General features: G+C 43.5%; 1 protein-coding gene across 1 annotated transcript in view; it reads left to right on the top strand.

Annotated features, from left to right (window-relative positions):
- Positions 1-18,581, top strand: part of LOC128382804 (traf2 and NCK-interacting protein kinase-like) — a 48,710-nt gene extending 30,129 nt beyond the window's left edge. Inside the window, exons 16-26 of the mRNA XM_053342809.1 lie at positions 534-718; positions 1,420-1,534; positions 6,357-6,465; positions 7,671-7,847; positions 8,026-8,169; positions 9,017-9,151; positions 9,279-9,379; positions 11,701-11,850; positions 13,255-13,414; positions 17,886-18,025; positions 18,457-18,581. Coding sequence (XP_053198784.1) covers positions 534-718; positions 1,420-1,534; positions 6,357-6,465; positions 7,671-7,847; positions 8,026-8,169; positions 9,017-9,151; positions 9,279-9,379; positions 11,701-11,850; positions 13,255-13,414; positions 17,886-18,025; positions 18,457-18,540 — 1,500 coding nt within the window. The 3' untranslated portion in view covers positions 18,541-18,581. The remainder of the gene's footprint in view (positions 1-533; positions 719-1,419; positions 1,535-6,356; positions 6,466-7,670; positions 7,848-8,025; positions 8,170-9,016; positions 9,152-9,278; positions 9,380-11,700; positions 11,851-13,254; positions 13,415-17,885; positions 18,026-18,456) is intronic.
- Positions 18,582-20,186: the final 1,605 nt, after the last annotated feature.

The following is a 20,186-nucleotide window of genomic DNA, read 5'->3' as shown; positions in this document are numbered from 1 at the left end:
GAGTGGGAGGAAGGAAGAAAGGGTGGAAGGAAGGAATGAAGGAAGGAGGGAACGAAGGAAAAAAGAAAGAAAGAAAGGGAGGAAGGAAGGACAGATGGAAGAAAGGAAGAAAGGTTGGGAGGAAGTAAGGAAGGAAAAGAAGACAGGAAGGAAAGATGGAAGGAACAAAGGAAGGAAAGAAGGAAAAAAGAAAGAAAGAAAGGGAAGAAGGACGAAAGGGAGGAAGGAAGGACAGATGGAAGAAAGGAAGAAAGGTTGGGAGGAAGTAAGGAAGGAAAAGAAGACAGGAAGGAAAGAAGGAAAAAAGAAAGAAAGAAAGGGAAGAAGGACAGAAGGAAGGGAGGAAGTAGGGAAGGAAAAAATACAGGAAGGAAAGAAGCAAAAAAGAAAGAAAGAAAGGGAGGAAGGAAGGACAGATGGAGAAAAAGGAAGAAAGGGAGGAAGGAAGGACAGATAGAAGGAAAAAAAGACAGGAAGGAAAGTGGGCTGCCTCAGAGTGATTAGTGACGTTCTCTGATGTTCTCGTCCTCCAGGATCTGACGGCTCTGGCCAAAGAGCTGCGGGAGCTTCGGCAGGGTGAGGAGACGAGCCGCCCGCCGGTCAAAGTGACGGATTACTCGTCGTCCAGCGAGGAGTCTCACAGCAGCGAGGACGAGGACGGAGGAGAAGGAGGCTCCAACGACGGCTCGGTGGCCGTCAGCGATATCCCTCGAATCATGTGAGTAGTCAAGTTTCTGCTAAATGTTGCAAATTGACCCCGTCTGTTTTGACTGTCCCTTCCTTCCTTCCTTCCTTCCTTCCTTCCTTCCTTCCTTCCTTCCTCTCTCCCTCCCTCCTCCCTTCCTTCCTTCTTTCCTCCTTCCTTCCTTCCGTCTTTCCTTCCTCCCTCCTTCTTTCCTTCCTTCCTCTTTTCATTTCTCCCTTCCTCCCTCCTTCCTTCCTCCCTTCCTCCCTCCTTCCTTCTTTCATTCCTCCCTCCCTCCCTCATACCTTCCTTCCTTCCTTCTTTCCTCCGTCCTTCCTTCCTTCTTTCCTCTGTCCTTCTTTCCTTCCTTCCTCCCTCCCTCCTACCTTCTTTCCTCCGTCCTTCCTTCCTTCTTTCCTCCATCCTTCCTTCCTTCCTTCCTTCCTCTGTCCTTCTTTCCTTCCTTCCTCCCCCCTCCTACCTTCTTTCCTCCCTCCCTCCTACCTTCCTTCCTTACTTACTTCTTTCCTCCATCCTTCCTTCCTCCCTTCCTTATTTCCTTTCCTCCCTTCCTTCCTTCCATCCTCCATCCCCCTTTTTTCCTTCTGTCGTTCCTTCCTTTCTCTCTCCTTCCTTCCTTCCTCCCTCCCTGCCTTCTTTCCTTTACTCCCTTCCTCCCTTCCTTGACTTGAAACACAACAGGAGGGTTAAACGACAGCCTCTCTGTGTTTCAGGCCGGCGGCGAGTCAAAGCACAAACGAGCCCTTCGGCATGATGGGAGGTCAGAACGACATGCACGGAGACTCGTACGGGAACAGCTCCCAGGACGGCACCCTGATGATGCGTGAGGTGAGGCGCCACTCTGTTTTGTTGACCTTTGACCCCCCCCCCCCTGCTCCCCTCCTCCCTCCTCTGGTGGCCTCGCTGACTTCACAGAAACACGACTCGTAACAAAGCCGCTCCCAAAGCAGTCCCCACTTCACCGCTGAGTGTCACTCTAACTCTAATGAAGGAGGGAAGGGTGTAAATGGAACAAGGAAGCAGCGGTCACCACGGCAACGGATACATAAACAGCCTCAGAGAATATAATGAAGCAGCAGTTCAACTTTGTCCTCTTGTATCCTGGTGGTTTGGGTTATTATCTAAAGCTCGTGATCGTGCTTCCTCTTCCTTCCTCTTCATCACGACAGCAGCTGATGAGGCATCGGTCCGCTTGTTATTGGCTTTCCTACATCCCTCCTTCTTTCCTACCTCCCTCTCTCCCTCCCTCCCTCCCTCCTATCTTCCTTCCTTCTTTCCTTTTCTTTCCTTTCCTCCCTTCCTCCCTCCTTCCTTCCTTCCTCCCTCCTTCCTTCTTTTCTACCTCCCTCCCTCCCTCCTATCTTCCTTCCTTCTTTCCTTTCCCTTCCTTCCTTCTTCCTTCCTTCCTTCCTTCCTCCCTTCCTTCTTCCTCCCTTCCTTCCTTTCCTTCCGTCTTCCTCCTTTCCTCTCTTCCTCCCTTCCTTCCTGTCCTTCCATCTTCCTCCCTCCTCCCTTCCTCCCTCTTTTCCTTCCTACCTCCTCCCTTCCTTTCTACCTCCTCCCTTCCTTCCTCCCTCCTTTCCTCTCTTCTTCCTCCCTTCCTTCCTTGACTCGAGGACAACAGGAGGGTTAAAAAAAAATGCCATAAGAGGCTGAGCGAAAGAGTCAGTTTATTACTTAAATAAACAAAAAAAGCAAGCGATGTGAAGTGTAGGAGATTAATTATGGCTGAAAGGAAGTAAGGAAGCGGAGAAGGAAACTAGAAAGAAAGGGCAGGTAGAGATTTATAGTGTCGTTAAATTGATGTATGGGTTAAAAGCAGGTTACGTGGGTACTGAGTGGACTTGAACTGGACATCACATTTCAGGTTTGCTGGACCTTATACTTCATCCTGCTGACCTTTAACCTGTTGTCCTCTTTCGTACACACCACTTTGTGCCACCTAGTGGTAGAAAAATCACATTACAGTCTAGAAATCAGATGCAAAATCGTTTCCATGACCGCTTCCCAAAACCCCAAAAAACACAAGATCAGCACAAAATATTCACTTTTATCTGATTTAATACAAAAGATAAAGATAACTGCTTTATATTAGTCGAAGCAGCCTGAGTGTGTATATATTGTGTGTGTGTGTGTGTGTGTGTGTGTGTGTGTATGTGTGTATGATTGCAATATATGAAATGAATGTCTCCTCCTCTTGTGTTGAAAGCCAGTGCCCACCCGCCCCTGCTAAACCAAACACAGAAACAAGCACACCCCGTTAAAAAGCGGGGCTCGGCGTCCCTCCTCTCCCTCTCTCTCTTCCTCCCTCTCTCTCTCTCTCTCTCTCTCTCTATCTCTCTCTCCCTCTCTCTCTCTCTCTCTCCCCCCCTCTCCCTCTCTCCCCCTCTCCCTCTCTCCCCCTCTCTCTCTCTCTCTCTCTCTCCCTCTCTCTCTTCCTCCCTCTCTGTCTCTCTCTCTCCCTCTCTCTGTCTCTCTCTCTCCCTCTCTCTCCCTCCCTCTCTCTCTCCCTGTCTCTCCTTCTCTCTCTCTCTCCCTCTCTCCCTCTGTCTCTCTCTCCCTGTCTCTCTCTCTCCCCCCTCTCTCTCCCTCCCTCTCTCTCTCTCTGTCTCTCTTCCTCCCCCTCTCTCTCCCTCCCTCTCTCTCTCCCTGTCTCTCCTTCTCTCTCTCTCTCCCTCTCTCCCTCTGTCTCTCTCTCCCTGTCTCTCTTCCTCTCCCACTCTATCTCTCTCTCTCTCTCTCCCTCTCTCCCTCTCTCTCCCTCTCTCTCTCCCTCTCTCCCTCTCTCTCTCTCTCTCTCCCTCCGTCCACCTGACCTGTCAATCAAACATCCTGGCCGCTCTCCCACACAGCCGCCTGCCCCTCTCTCTCTCTTTTTCCAGAGACACGGGGAACGGAGGCGGAGCTCTGCCGCCAGCAACGGTTTCCCCGGCAACGCTAATCTGTTCCTCGGCAACACAAATCTCCCCGATTTGGTGCAGCAAAGCACCTCGCCCCTGGTCTCACCCGGTGACGCCCTCCCAGGGGCCCAAGTAGGTTCAGTAGCATCTAATCCAACTCTCGGCCCCCCCCTCCTCCACCTCCACCTCCGCCCCAAAAACACCCCCGAACCTGATCCTGAAAGACTGACACCTGCCACACCTCTTCCCCCCTTTGCCCCCCCCCTTCGCCCCCCCCCCCTCCCTCCCACACACCTGCTCACAACCCCGTCACCTACTGGTCCTTTATCAGGGTGGGAAATTACCAGCAGCCACCAGTAAACACTTTTTATCCTCTTTCCTTTCAGCTATTCAACATATTTTTGGGTTTTTTTAAGCCACATTTTCTGCGTAGTTTTCTCATCAGCTTCGTTTTCAAGCTTCTAGTCTCAATAAACAACAATAATAAACATAATTCTGCTTCATTAAATAATGTTAAAAGTTTAAAAGTAAAAGTCTTTGATTGAAAATGCTTGAAGCTGAAACACACTGTGATAAAGAGACCACTGCTATTAATGATCATCAGTCAATCAATAGCACTTTTAATCCTTAATAATGTCACACAAAGAGCTTTATAGTAGTAGTTAACAATAATAATTCAACTTCAACTTTATTTATAAATCACTTTAAAACAATCACAGCTGAAACAAAGTGATGTACATAAATAGATAAAACAACACAGGAACATAAAACTATTAACAGGAAATAAATACTAAGATAATAGTTTATTGTTTTTAAAATGAATTAAGAACAATAAAACAATAATTAAACACTAAAACAGGAGCAGAGTCTCATGCACAGTTGAAAGCCAAGGGGGAAAAAAGGGTTTTAAAAATAATAATAATAATAATACTAATAATAACTTTATTTATATATCACTTTTTAAAATAATGTTACAAAGTGATTTCCATAAAATCAAGTAAAACATAGAAAGAGCAAAATTTTAAAAGGTAAAACAAGCAATTAAAATAATAAAACTATAAAATCAAACTATAAAACAGTTAAAATAATAATAGTCAAAAATGTGAATTAGAGATAAAATATAGAATTAAAAACATTTATATTGACACTAACTCTCTCTCTCTCATTTGTAAAGTGACAACCCCCAAAAGTTGAATATATTTATTTTACAAATGGATAAAACAAGAAATGATGAAAAGCTGCCAGTCAACAGGAAGTTTAGTGTTTTGATGATTAATTCATTGGGAAAGTCATTTTTCAAGTAAACAAATAAACATCTAATAGTTGCAGGTTTTTAAATGTGATAATGAGCTGCTGTTGCTTTTCCTTTCATCAAATATAAACTGAATATCTTTGAGTTTTTGGACTAAAATAAAACATTTAATGACATCATGTATCATCAGGCTCATTTCTGCTGTTCGGGTTCGTGTTTGTTTTGACCTCTTTGCATCACAGAGCAGCAGGGGATTCTGGGAAATGAAGTTTCAAAGCTTCAGAAACATAAAAACATCATGTGGCCTTTAATTTCCTGCCCTGTCCTGATGAGCTCCGTCCTGCTTTTGCTGCTGTGTCGCCCCCTCCTTCACCCCCCCACAGATGGAACAATGTGGACTTCCTCTCCTCCTTCCTCCACTCGTATGATCCCTCTCTCTCTTTCTTTCTTTCTTTCTTTCCTTCTTTCCCTCCCTCTCTCTCAGTTCTCTCCAGCCTCTGATCCAGAAAGCACCTGATACAGGCAGCTGATCAAGATAAAGGAAGCACGGAGAGTTTAACAATGTGTTTCTGAAGATCGTCTCACACAAAGTGATGAAATAAGTGATAGAAGAAAAGCAGGGAGGGAGGAAGGAAGGAAGGAAGGAAGGAAGGAAGGAAAGAAGGAAAGAAGGAAAGAAGGAAGAAGGAAGGAAGGAGGGAGGAAGGAAGGGGGGAGGAAGAAGGAAGGAAAGGAGGGAGGAAAGAAGGGAGGAAGGAAGGACAGAAGGAAGGGAGGTAATGGGGAGGAAAGAAGGAGAGAAGGAGGGAGGAAGGAAGGAAGGGAGGTAATGGGGAGGAAAGAAGGAGAGAAGGAGGGAGGGAGGAAGGAAGTGGGGAGGAAGAAGGAAGGAAAGGAAGGAAGGGAGGTAATGGGGAGGAAAGAAGGAGAGAAGGAGGGAGGGAGGAAGGAAGGGGGGAGGAAGAAGGAAGGAAAGGAGGGAGGAAGGAAGGAAGGAAGGGAGGTGAGGTAATGGGGAGGAAAGAAGGAGAGAAGGAAGGAGGAAGGAAGGAAGGGAGGTAATGGGGAGGAAAGAAGGAGAGAAGGAGAGAGGAAGGAAGGAAGGAAGGAAGGGAGGTAATTGGGAGGAAAGAAGGAGAGAAGGAGGGAGGAAGGAAGGAAGAAGGAAGGAAGGGAGGAAGGGAGAAACCTTTTATCACAGAAACAGACTCATGTAGAGCTTGAAAAGAGCTTTAAAGTTGTTTTAGAGCTTCATGATGACGCTGAACTCATCGTGTGTTTCCTTTATTTTATCAGAAACACTTTTCTTTGACGCAGCTGCCGTTTCCTCGCTGTGGTTCAAACCTTCCCTAAAAACTTTAAACCATCAGTGAAACTCCTGACGGACTCTGCTCTCTGTGTGTCTCTGTGTGTCTGTGTGTGTCTCTCTGTGTGTCTCTGTGTCTGTGTGTGTGTCTCTGTGTGTCTCTGTGTCTCTGTGTCTCTGTGTGATTGACAGTACGGGATGGGGAGCAGCAGCGGATCCAAATCTTCCTTCACACCCTTCGTTGATCCGAGAGTTTACGGGACTTCACCGACTGATGATGACGATAACATCTCTGCCTCAGGTACGTCTTTCATCAGGACCCCGAACCAGTGGCGTGCACAGACTTCTTGAAGGGCAGGGGCGAAAATAAAATAAAGGGCACATACAACACGTTCTCGCCACTGAAGAGGGCACTTAGTGTGTGTTTTTGCCACCCAAGAGGGCAGTTTAGCATCCGTTCTGGCTCCCAAGAGGGCACTTTAACCCCTAACAGACTCAGAGGGGGGTTGAGATCATTAAGAAGATTAAATAACTTCCTTTTGCTTCATTAAATAATATTAAAAGCTAAACAGTGATGAAATGAAACAAGTCAAGTGATTGAAAACGCTCAAAACTGATCATAGAGGTAGGAATCACCAGAAGCTCCACGACACGATATCATCATGATACTGGTGTCACGATACGATATTATTATTATTGCGATTTTAAATATATTGCTGCGATATATTTCATTATAATTCATTTCCTTTTTTTAACTGCAAATTTCCTCCTGCACGCCGACTGTCACCAGAAAACGAACTAGAGCCCTCTAGTGGCCTGAAGAAGCAATTAATTTTATTATTCTAATAATAGTAATGGCAGCTACAACAAGGACATTACTTAAATATGACCGGTTATTTAAATAATGATCACACACTTGATTCTCTTTATGCAACATGTTGTTCAGCTTATTGTCCTCAGCTGCACTCACTATATATATATATATATATATATATGTGTGTGTATATATATAACTTCCTCTAGTCCGTCTCCTCGGCTGCCTCCTTCAAGTCAAATCACCACTAAGATACAAACGTGTTTTGACAGCTGCAGAAATATTTTCTCCTCCTCTCGTTCGACTACGCTGCTAAATTTATTTCATCTGCCGTTTTCCCGACAGCAGAGCTCCAAGAGATTAATCATAGAGTGAAATTCTTCTTTTTGTGAATAAAACAGAACAGAAAAGGCCGCTTTGTGCAGAAACTTTAGAGGTTTTGATTATTCTATTGATCAAAAACTCCTCATTTCGCCTGCCAAAAAGCATCAAGTCAGGATATAAAAGCAACACATAGCAACATAAAGAGACATTTAAACATGATTAAAAGGGTTCAATTAGAAATATAATTAAGTTAAAATGTGACATATTAACCCTAAAGTCTGGATTCTTCATGATGTTGTGTGTGTGTGTGTGTGTGTGTGTGTGTGTGTGTGTGTGTGTGTGTGTGTGTGTGTTGTGTTGTGTTGCAGCTCTGTTTGCTGACGAGCTGCTGAAACACGAGCAGGAGCAGGCGCGGCTCAACGAGGCTCGTAAGATCTCCGTGGTGAACGTGAACCCGACTAACATCCGACCGCACAGCGACACGCCCGAGATCCGCAAATACAAGAAACGCTTCAACTCTGAGATCCTGTGTGCAGCTCTGTGGGGTGAGACACCCCCCCCCCCCCCAAAAAACACTCATCACTCATCATCATCATCATCATCATCATAATAATAACCTTCAGTCTCTCAGGTAGTAACAGCCAGACGTCTGTGTGTGTGTGTGTGTGTGTGTGTGTGTGTGTGTGTGTGTGTGTGTGTGTGTGTGTGTGTGTGTGTGTGCAGGAGTGAACTTGCTGGTGGGAACAGAGAACGGCCTGATGCTGCTGGACAGAAGCGGTCAGGGAAAAGTTTACAACCTGATAAATCGACGGCGCTTCCAACAGATGGACGTTCTGGAGGGACTCAACGTCCTCGTCACCATCTCAGGTTGGTTTCACTCTTTTTAACCTTCCTGTCGTCCTCCCGGGTCAAATTGACCCCGTCTGTTTTGAATGTTCCTTCTTTCCTCCCTTCCGGATTCTACTTATATGGGCATGAGGCGTAGTCATGGGCGGAGCGGGGAGGTTGCTATGGTTGCGAGGACTGGATCTCGAGGACATTGGGCAATCAACCTGTCAATCAGGACGTAGCCACGCCCTAATGCATACCCTGCTTTATCGTCACATATAAAATCAGAGAGGCCAAAATGTCCCAAATGAACATCATACTGCATTGAAGAAGGCTTTAAACTAGCGATTGAGACCATAAACACATTTTGAAAACGTTTACTGAGGTTAGAAATCAAGTGAGAAGTTGGTGAATTCTCCATTGACTTGTATAGAGACGGTCGCCCCCTGGTGGCCTTTTGATAGAATGCAGCTCTAAGTTACTTCCACGTTGGCCTCATTTCAGGAGTTGGTAGAGAGTAAAAACAGAGCTAAAAAAGAGAGAATATTGGACAGAAACACGACTCCTAATGAATGATAATGTTGATCAGTAAATGCTGGATGTGGTGTTTTTCACCATTATTGTTGCCAATATTTCCTGTTTCTCTTGGTCAATGTTGAAGTGCCACCCACTGGTTTGGAGTTCAAATAGGAAACCAAACAAGATGTCAAAGATGTTTCTATTTTTGGCAGGTTTCCCTTTATTTCTTGTTCATTTTATTGCTGCCTTTAAATCCACAGATCGATCTGAAGGTTCTGCTGATGATTGAGAGGCAGCTCTTTACACTGATGCAAAAAACCTCATCATTAATAGTATATATATAACTTTTCTACTTTCTAAAAACCAGGGAAGAAGAACAAGCTGCGTGTCTATTACCTGTCCTGGCTGAGGAACAGGATATTACACAATGACCCCGAAGTGGAGAAGAAACAAGGTTGGATCACAGTCGGAGAGCTGGAGGGTTGCGTGCACTACAAAGTCGGTACGAAAAACTTAAGCTCTACAAAGGAGTGAAGTCGAAGTATAAAAATGTACTTATTTACTCTCCACCAGTGTGTTAAAGGTCACCAGATAACCAAGATAAATGTGTTTGTTTTCTCCTCCTGCAGTGAAGTATGAGAGGATTAAATTCTTGGTGATCGCTCTGAAGAATGCCGTTGAGATCTACGCCTGGGCTCCGAAACCGTACCACAAGTTCATGGCCTTCAAGGTGAGGAGTGTCGGGCTAGATAGATAGATAGATAGATAGATAGCTGAGGTTGTGTGATAAGAGCATAGACTGTATAAAAGAAATGGACTAACATCCGTCACCCATTGGTTTGTGGACTGCTGCTCGGAAGCCAATAGTTTCTAATCTAGGCAGCGCCATCTTGAAAATTTCAGGTGCATGCTGGGAAAAATAAAAACACGGATTCTACTTATATGGGCATGAGGCGGAGCGGGGAGGTTGCTATGGTTGCGAGGACTGGATCTCGAGGACATTGGGCAATCAACCTGTCAATCAGGACGTAGCCACGCCCTAATGCATACCCTGCTTTATCGTCAAATATAAAATCAGGGAGGCCAAAATGTCCCAAATGAACATCATACTGCATTGAAGAAGGCTTTAAACTAGCGATTGAGACCATAAACACATTTTGAAAACGTTTACTGAGATTAGAAATCAAGTGAGAAGTTGGTGAATTCTCCATTGACTTGTATAGAGACGGTCGCCCCCTGGTGGCCTTTTGATAGAATGCAGCTCTAAGTTACTTCCACGTTGGCCTCATTTCAGAGGACCAGAACTCCCCGCCTGGATAAGAGTGCAAAAAATAAGGCAAGACAGCGCAAGTATGAGTCATTAAATATTAAATATTAAATATGGGCTAAATACGTAATTATGGAGGCCTGTTAGAAGAGGCCTGTAGCAGCGCAGTGATGGATATGAAAAATACAATGATAAATAAATATTAGCATTATAGTGCAATATCAGAGTTTAAAGTAGTTTGTGGAGGATGCAGCTTTAGAGAGAAAACCAATGACAGACAAATAAAACCAACATATGACGAAGAGTTTGGTATAATTAGTTTGTTCAGAAATGGAAACCAAGAGTTAAACCAACAGAGGTCTGCAGCACAGAGGAATAACATCTCAGGCTTTGGATTCACACACAGTACTCATTAGTAGATCAGGTCATTGTTGGTTTGACTCTAAACATGAGTTTTATTGACACTAAAAATACCCTTATCCTTAAAAAACCTGCAGGGGACCAATCACAGTGCTCCTGATTCATATTTCTGTGACTCAAGATGTGATTTAATGAGATTCATGACCGTCGTGTTTCTCTGTGCACTCGTCTCTTTCTGCCCGTTGATGGGAGTAAATGTGTGTGTGTAGGTGTGTCGCTGTTTTTGGATCTTTTGAACAATTTTAAGGCCAAATTTAGATAAAAAATTCTGACTGGAGCTGCCTGAGGAAGTCAGATCAGTTGGTTCAGTGACTTTGAAGATTTCATTTGATCTTATTTATTAACTGCCTGGATCCAGTGCTGATTTTCATAGATTTTCATAGATTTGTGATGGATCATATGAATCCCACTGGTTTCCCCTTTTGCTGGTGACACTGTCATTAGTTTTATCAACTGCTCTGATCGCTCCGTTCTCAGGTTTTATAGAATCTGTTCATTTTCATTGATTGTCTATATTGCACTGTACTCAGTTTTAAAGTACCTGTTTTATGATTTTCTTGTTTTATTTCTGCTTTGTTTAATGTGATGCCCTGTGTGAAGCAATGAGAAAAGTGCTTTATAATAAAATATTGTCGTTGAAACCATTAAATGTTATCAGAGATTAAGGAATCATGATAAATTGAAATACTGGCCTGTGCGATTATAATACTACAGTCAGTATGTTCTCCTTTGAAATTTACATCATGGAGCAGAACATCAACCTGATCGTGGTGCTGACTCATCATTTTAACACATTATGTACCACCCCCATGTAATGCAGTGTTAAGTGGTCATGGTCATTTCACTTATTTCTGTGAGCTCAGGTTGCCAGATATGAAACTAAAAAACATGAACACCATGGATGTATAAGAAGAGCCAGATACTGGACATTACATTCAGTTCCATAAGAATCACTCGGCTGGAGCATTCGCCAAAATAAGTTTCTAGCTCTAGGTTTACTTCTACGTTATGCAGTTTACAGCTTGAGGAAAGTTTTACAAATATATAAAACCTCCATGGATCAAAAGTTCAGAACATAAAGACTCATAATTGATCTCGTCTGCAGTTCGAGGCGTCTCTTTTATAATGGTGTTCTGTAGGGGAAATCATTGTTTCGTTAGCTGCAATACCGCAAGTGACCATTTCTGAAGTGGTGGCGCCACATCCAGCTCTTATTATACATCCATGGGCAAACACAGTGTGCCGTCGCCATGGAAACAAGCAAACAAACTGTAACTCTCTCTAGTATGTTGCGCTACTCGTTTTACATATTTCTCCTTTTAATAACAGGATTTTTTGTCTTTTTCTTTCGGTGTCTCCGTCAGTCGTTCACTGACCTGCAGCATCGCCCCCTGCTGGTGGACCTGACTGTGGAGGAAGGGCAGAGGTTAAAGGTCATCTATGGCTCCAACGCTGGCTTCCATGTGATCGACGTGGACTCTGGGAATCCGTACGACATCTACATCCCCTCACATGTAAGAGAGCGAGGATGATGACGTCACTCCATGATTAACTGCATCAGAGCTAAATAATTATTAATTATTAATTATTAATCATTAACTGCATGTTTGTTTTTAACTGTTTTTAAGATTAAACTGTTTAATGAATGAGCGAATGTGAAATAGAGTAAATGAATGAGTGACAGTAAATGAGGGAATGAATTGATGAGTTAAAGAATGAGTGAGTGATGAGACAGTTAATTTGTGAGTGAATGAATAAATGAGGGAGTGAATGAGTGGGTGAGAAAGATAATGAAGGAATGAACAAATGACTGAGTGACTTTGGTTATATAAATTAGTGAGTGAGTGAACGAGTCAGTGATTTAATCTGATCAACAGAAATAGGTGAGTAATTTTATAACTGAGTGAATGAGTGAATGAATGAATAAATGAGGGATTGTATGAGCAAGAGAGTGAGAGAGGAATGAAGGAGTAATTGAGCGAAAGAATGAATAATGAACAGGTGAGTTAATAAGTGAGTGAATTAACTAATAAATGAGGGATTGTACAAGTAAGGGAGTGGGTCAGTCAGTGAATGAATGAATGAGTGATTGAGTGAGGAAGGGAGGTAATGGGTAAGTTAATGAATGACTAAATTGGTGATGAAGTGAATGAATGAATAAATGAGTTAGTACATTAATGAGTGGATGGGTTGAATTAACGAGTGAATGAATGAATGAATGAATAGGCTGAATTAACAGGTGAAAGGATGATAAATTAATGAGTGAGTGAATTAATGAGTGAGTGATGGAGCGTATGAATGACAAATTCATGAATGAATGAGTGAATAGGCTGAATTAACAGGTGGATGAGTGAGTGATGGAGTGAATGGCTGAATGAGTGAATGTGTGAATGGATGAATGAGTGAATGAATAAATGCATGAATAGGCTGAATTAACTGGTGGATGAGTGAGTGATGGAGTGGATGAATGGTAAATTCATGAATGATGGAGTGAATGGCTGAATGAGTGAATGAATGAATGAGTGAATAGGCTGAATTAACAGGTGGATGAACGAGTGATGTAGCGGATGAGCCAGTGTCCTCCTCTAACCCCCGGTCTGGTTACAGTCCGAGACGGATGGGGAGGAAGGAGACGGTTACCACGGCAACCGCCTCACTTTGCTCTTGGCAGTCATGAATCACACTGTGCTCATGTCTGTTTCCATGGCGATTGCGTGGCTGAGGAGCGGGGGGACTCTATTGTTGCAGCAGTTTCTCTCTCAGGGTGGGGAGGGTGTGGGAGGTTTTTTTTTGGGGGGGGGGCGGGGATGAGGGGTTGCTCCAGGCCTACTGTAGGCTAAAGGCAGCTCCTAACCCCCCCTCCCCCCTCCACTGCCCCCACCCCCCCTCCAACCCCCTCCCGTGTGTCGCCCCGGCAGATTCAGGGTCAGGTGACCCCGCACGCCATCGTTGTTCTGCCCAAGACGGACGGCATGGAGATGCTGCTGTGCTACGAGGACGAGGGCGTCTACGTCAACACCTACGGACGCATCACCAAAGACGTGGTGCTGCAGTGGGGCGAGATGCCCACCTCCGTCGGTACGTCAACCAATCAGCTCGCTTCTCCCTGACCTCTGACCTCCTATAAGCGGTCTCAGCAGATCATCTTTCACCCCCACCACACCTCCTCCTCCTCCTCCTCCTCCTCCTCCGCTCAAAGCAGCACTCCTTCCTCTCTCTTTCTTCCCGCCTTTTTACTTTCAGTTACACCTTTAATCAAGACGCCACCTCACTGTAGTCTCACCTGGTTTTTACCTGCTTAAAGGAGGAACACACCTGCTGTTTGGTTTTTGGGAGTTTGAATATAACTGTAACGAAGACACATCAACGCCAAAATCCTCCGCTGATCGCTCCGTGCCGACACTTTGACAGAGTTTGTTGAGTGATGTCACCTAAAGAGAATCTGCTCTGGGTGTTATTATCTTAATTAAGGGCTGTTCACACGAAGAAAGATAACGATAAAGATAACTATAACAATAACTATAACTATAACGATAACTATAACAATAACGATAATGATTACGATAACTATAACGATAACTATAACGATAACTATAACGATAACTATAAAGTTCATGATAACTGTAACTGTTACGATAACTATAACGATAACTATTACGATAATTGTAACGATAACTATAACAATAATGATAACTATAACGATAACTATTACGATAACTATTACGATAATTGTAACGATAACTATAACAATAACGATAACTATAACGATAACTATTACGATAATTGTAACGATAACTATAACGATAACTATAATTGTTATGATAACTATAACGATAACTATAATTGTTACGATAACTATAACGATAACTATAACAATAACTATATAGTTCATTATAACTGTAACTGTAACTATTACGATAACTATAACGATAACTATTACGATAACTATAACGATAACTATTACGATAACTATAATGATAACAATAACTATAACTGTTACGATAACTATAACGATAATGCTCTAGCTGTCTGCAGCTAATGAAAATAGATACTGATGAGCTGTTACTTAAGTTGTAGAGAGAAATGATTCAGAGTGATGATCAGAAGTATTTCAGACTCTAGTTGATGTGATGTTCAAACTGAGCCGACCGACAGCAGCTCACGTTGAAGCAGAGACTCAGTGTGAGAGCTCTCATCTGAACATGATGAGTTTATATCACATTATAACAGAGAACAAAGCTCCAGCATCTCTGTATAATAAACAGAGACAAACCTCTGAGTCTGTGCTGAGAGACGAGCAAAGCTGCAATAAAATAAATAAATATAAATAAATAGAGTCATCAGTATGTTTCCAAAATTAAGACGATATTTGCAGGTGTTGAAGTTTTTAAGTTTCTGATCAGAACTATTGAACCGATCAGTTTAAAATCTTCCTCTTTGGGGTTGAGCATAGCTCAGCGGGTAGCGCTCCCGCCCCATGTGTTGAGGCTATAGTCCTCGTTGCAGGTAATCCCGAGCCGAGTGGTCTTATCCTGCGTGTCATTCCCCCTCTCGCTGCCTCCTGTTTCCTGTCTGTCTCCACTGTCCTGTACATTAAAGGCAAAAAAGCCCGAAAAATATACTTAAAAAAAAAAAAAAAAAAAAAATCTTCCTCTTTGCTGAAATACATAAAAAAGCCCATCTGGATTAAATACAGAATAACAATTAAACTGTTATAAATGAAACCCTTCTTGAATCACTCAACACACTGTGCCAAGTGTTAGTTTGGAGCGTTTAAAACTGTAAATGACTTAAAAACAGGTAAAATCACCAAAGGAGCAAAAACCCCAAAAAACTCAACGTCTCTTTAGTTTTACGTGTTGATCATTCATCAGCTGCATGATCTGACAACACACGCCCCTCTACGTTTGAGTGCCACCTCCTCCGCTCTCCTCTCCATCATAACCTACACACACACACACACACACACACACACACACACACACACACACACACACACACACACACACACACACACACACACACACAGTATTTGGGGGGAAATGCTCGTGTTGTTTTGTCTGCTGTGTTTTTGTTTCCATGACTGTTAACTGTGAAATGTTACCAAGAGGAGATGTTTCTCACCCATAGCTGCGTCTCAACTCACGTACTTCTGTACTTACCCTTACTTACTTTATTTAATATAAAAGTTATAATGTTTTTATGGTTACACCACTTAGACATTTTTACCATAATCCTCTAATATATCCTTCCTTCCTTCCTTCCTTCCTTCCTCCCTTCCTCCCTTCCCTCCTTTCCTTCCTTCCTTCCTTCCTTCCTTCTGTCCTTCCTTCCAAAGTTTTTATGGTTACACCACTTAGACATTTTTGCCATAATCCTCTAATATATTCTCCTTCCTTCCTTCCGTCCTTCCTCCCTCCCTCCCTCCCTCCCTTCCTCCCTCCCTCCCTTCCTTCCTTCCTTACTTCCTTCCTCCCTCCCTCCCTCCCTCCCTCCCTCCCTTCCTTCCTTCCCTCCTCTCCTTCCTTCCTTCTGTCCTCCCTTCCAAAGTTTTTATGGTTACCCCTCTCTTCCACCTCCCTCCCTCCTTCCCTCCCTCCCTCCCTCCCTCCCTTCCTTCCTTCCTCCCTCCCTCCCTTCCTTCCTTCCTTTTGTCCTTCCTTCCTTCCAAAGTTTTTATGGTTATACTACTTAGACATTTTTACCATAATCCTCTAATATATCCTTCCTCCCTCCCTCCCTTCCTTCCTTCCTTTCTCCCTCCCTCCCTTCCTTCCTTCCTCCCTCCCTCCCTTCCTTCCTTCCCTCCTTTCCTTCCTTCCTTCTATCCTTCCTTCCTTCCAAAGTTTTTATGGTTACACCACTTAGACATTTTTACCATAATCCTCTAATATATTCTCTCTAAATGGATTAAAAGCAGAAATTTGATGCTGGTTCCACAAAAAAAGAATGTGTGAAGTTATTCATACTTTTATTTTCACATTTTAACCCTTTAAATTTAAACTAAACCACATGGACACTAATATAAACCCTCATTGACCCACATGCTCTACTAGACTGTTATACTTATTTAGTCCACAGGTTACACAGAAGTATGTGATTTGAGGCTCAGTGTCAGTCTTACTTTCATCCTTGATTGTGTGAGCTCTGAAAAATCAACTTTTTATGAAGCACAAACAACATTTTTCTGACATTGAGCAGCTGGAGACTAAAGATCCGTTAAAATAAAATGTATAATTCAGGACTACACTCACAGAGAGGAGCCGAACACATCAAGGATGGATCTTGGATCTTTGTGATCCGAGTCAATCAAAGCCGCTGTTTGTGTTTCTTCTCCATTCTTCTTCTTCTTCTTCTTCTTCACTCTCTGGTTCTCAGACGTCACTGTTCGATTCCCTGATGGACTCAACGTGTTTGACTGGCTGCGTCTCTGTCCTGCAGCTCATCATTACCTGTGAACATGTTTCTGTGTGTGTTTTACTGTCAGACCAGAGTTACTCACAGCCAAGCCCGGCCTCAGACCCCCTCCCCTCCCCAACCCGCCCCCCCCCCCTTTCCACCCTCCGCCACCCCCCCCCCCCCCACTAAACACCATTACCTGCATCGTAGCGTTTGATTCTGCACCTTGACTCAGGTCGATTTCCTTTCCTCGGCAGATGGGATCCGCTTTCATCCCACTCAAAATAAACTAAACTAAAGCAGAACTTTATTATAAAAGAGTAAAACTGGACTCTATCTATCTGTGCTGTGCTTAGATATGAACACATTTCCATTCTGACACCTTCAGCTGAGTTTCACTGCGTTAAACATCAGTGACCTCATACATGAGAGAGAAAGCACAATGTTTTCTACTCCTAATTTAATTTTCTAACTCTCATCTAACAAATAAAAAACCTTCTGGTCACTGAGAGGCTTTTAATTTGAAGCAACCACAGGAAATCCAACTTTATTACTCTAACTATTAAACTAACTATTAAAGGTGCAGTGTGCAGGATTAGGTGGCATCTAGACGAACAGAAATGATTTATATGTATAGGTATGTTTTAATTCATGCATAATCACCTGAGAATAATAATATATCTACATAAGCTCTTTAATGCTTGAAAGGGGAGTGGAGGCGGTTGTTGGTTGCAATCTGCAGCCTCACCACTAGATGTCACTAAATCCAACACACTGCTCCTTTAATTCCTGCTGCCAGAGAACAGTAAGAGCTCACTGATGCTCATTTTAATCAAACTTCGCCCTCTAAATGAAAAGCCAGCAAGCAGCCTGTGAAGCTGTCCTGCGTCAGTTGTCTGTCTGACAGCGTCTCCTCTCTGATCCTCCTCTGACACGAGGAGCACCAGCTCAGTCCTCGTTCAAACCGCTCAGAAACTGCTGCAATAATCTCCTCCTGGAGGCCGAGGAGGCCTTGAGGTGTGATTGGCTTGGGTGTGAGGCTGGTGCTGAAAGCTCTCCTGTCCAACCCTCCTTTGTTTGTGTGTATGTATGTGTGTGTGTGTGTGTGTGTGTGTGTGTGTATGTGTGCGCCCTGTCCCGCTTCCTGCAGCTTACATCCACTCCAACCAGATCATGGGCTGGGGAGAGAAGGCCATTGAGATCCGCTCCGTGGAAACGGGACACCTCGACGGAGTTTTCATGCACAAGCGAGCACAGCGACTGAAGTTTCTATCAGAGAGGAACGACAAGGTGAGTCTGAACACACACACACACACACACACACACACACACACAGACTCACCCTAACCCTCAACTTCACCCTAAAAAGTAATGATCCATGTTATGGAGACTTGCTGTTTGTCTCCTAAAGAGAGGCGAGTCCCCACAACGTTAGTAATACAAGTACACACACACACACACACACACACACACACACACACGTGCATTCAGAAACTGCATTGAGATTTTGTTTTTCCATCATTCTTCCATCACACTTTTCCTCTATAGTTTAATACTGAAGTAGTTTAATGCATTTTATGAAACAGGATTTAAAAACAACTATCAGCATTTAATTCTGAAAATATTCTGATTAAATGAACTTCCTCGTGCGTGTGTGCGTGTGTGTGTGTGTGTGTTTGTGTGTGTGTGTGTGTGTGTGTGTGTGTGTGTGTGTCCTGCAGGTTTTCTTTGCCTCGGTGCGTTCAGGCGGCAGCAGCCAAGTCTTCTTCATGACCCTCAACAGAAGCTCCATGATGAACTGGTAACCCTCCACAACTCTCCTCCTCTTTCACTCTGAGCGTCTCCCACCACCAGGAGAGAGGGAGCGAGGGATGACGGGAGGACGGTGTGTGTGTGTGTGTGTGTGTGTGTGTACGAGTGTGTGAGTGTGTGTGTGTGAAGTGCAGCGCGGACCGCCGAGGAAATCATCAGCTGGAGGATTGGAGGAGTAAAAAATCACCCACCTACAGTAGCTTCCCTCCATCCAGCCACGAGGGCACAGACTCACCCCCACCCCTCTCCCCCCCACCTCTCCTCCCCCCACATGGAGCCTTCGGGTGCCGGCCAGGTTCGGGTGGATGACGCCTCCGCCTTCGTTTGACTTTGAAAGGACGCCGACATCACGCCGAGTAGCCTTCTTGGACTTCCTGGTTAGACTGAACGGTTCTCTGTAGCACAGCGGTGATTTCCTTACAGAGTGTTCACACTGAGAGCAGCTCGGTCCGTCGGTCTGTTGCTACTCAACTATTCTGACCGGTTATAGTCCGAAAACACAGCCGGGGGTCAAAGTAGCGTCCGAAGAGGGGAAAAAAACTTTTTAAAAACTTGGATGCAACACTTGTGTAGATGTTAATAATAAAAAATAAAGTTGCAAAGAAGCTTTTAATCACTGCAATGTGCTTCTGGACTAGTTTCACTCTCCTAACCATCTCCTAATGTTAAAATGTTAAAGCCAACCTCACCACTACTTCTTCTACTCTGATTTAAGGCGGTATTATCAGCTGGCTTTAAACCAAAATCTCTGAGAGTTCATCCACGGTGAGCCGGCTAAATTCTCTCCTTCAGTTTTGGGCCTTAAATCTTAAATCCTCTTAAAGGCTGATTTTTTGTCTCACCTGGAAACTCAAAGCTCAAAAAATGATCCAAAAATTCCAGCTGACTATGAAAAGTAGGGCTGGGTATGAGTACTTGAAGTCTTTTAAGGTGGAAATAAATCAATACCAAGTAGTATGGAAGCACCTGCAATCCATCCTTTTTGCACCCAGAGCTGAAAGATATGGCTATTACAGTAGTATGGACTCGCTCACATCCAATCAATGCAAGAGCTCTTTAATTAATAAATATGAATCATCTGAAATCATTTAGATGTGGAGGAGTGGATGCTTTCCTTCACACGGTGGGTATCTAATGGTGCTGGTGGGAGTTTTACTGGTGCAACTATACCCAACACTAGTGAGAAGGGAAACTTTACATTTAAATTAAAATGAATTAAAGGGACAGTTACGGAGTTAAGCTGCTGAAAAGATGCACAAATGACGAAACTTTCTTAATATTCCAGCTTTTTATTGAGGATGGAGATCTTTATGAAGCCAAATGTTGGATTAAAATGATAAATATAACACATCATCATCTTATTTTATAACTGGTTTGATTCTGGAGGTTCATCTTCACGACATCTCGTAGCAAAAAGATGTTGAAATCTGACCTCTGTTAAAAAATAAATAGATTTAAAATAATAAAAGCTCACAGTGTGAACACTCGTATATTCAGAGTACTGCTGCTGAAACACCCTCCGAGTCTTTTCCCCTCTTTTAAGGATCAAAAAAAAAAAAAAAAAAGGACCAAAAATAAAGACAAATGGGAGAAATGAGACTTTTTTAACGCGGATGCTGCACAGCTGCTGAGGCTCGCT

Source organism: Scomber japonicus, chromosome 21 (assembly GCF_027409825.1).
Source record: "Scomber japonicus isolate fScoJap1 chromosome 21, fScoJap1.pri, whole genome shotgun sequence".
NCBI classification, from domain to species: domain Eukaryota; kingdom Metazoa; phylum Chordata; class Actinopteri; order Scombriformes; family Scombridae; genus Scomber; species Scomber japonicus.
The sequence above is the reverse complement of the archived record's forward strand: the minus strand, read 5'-3'. Positions and strand labels throughout refer to the sequence as shown.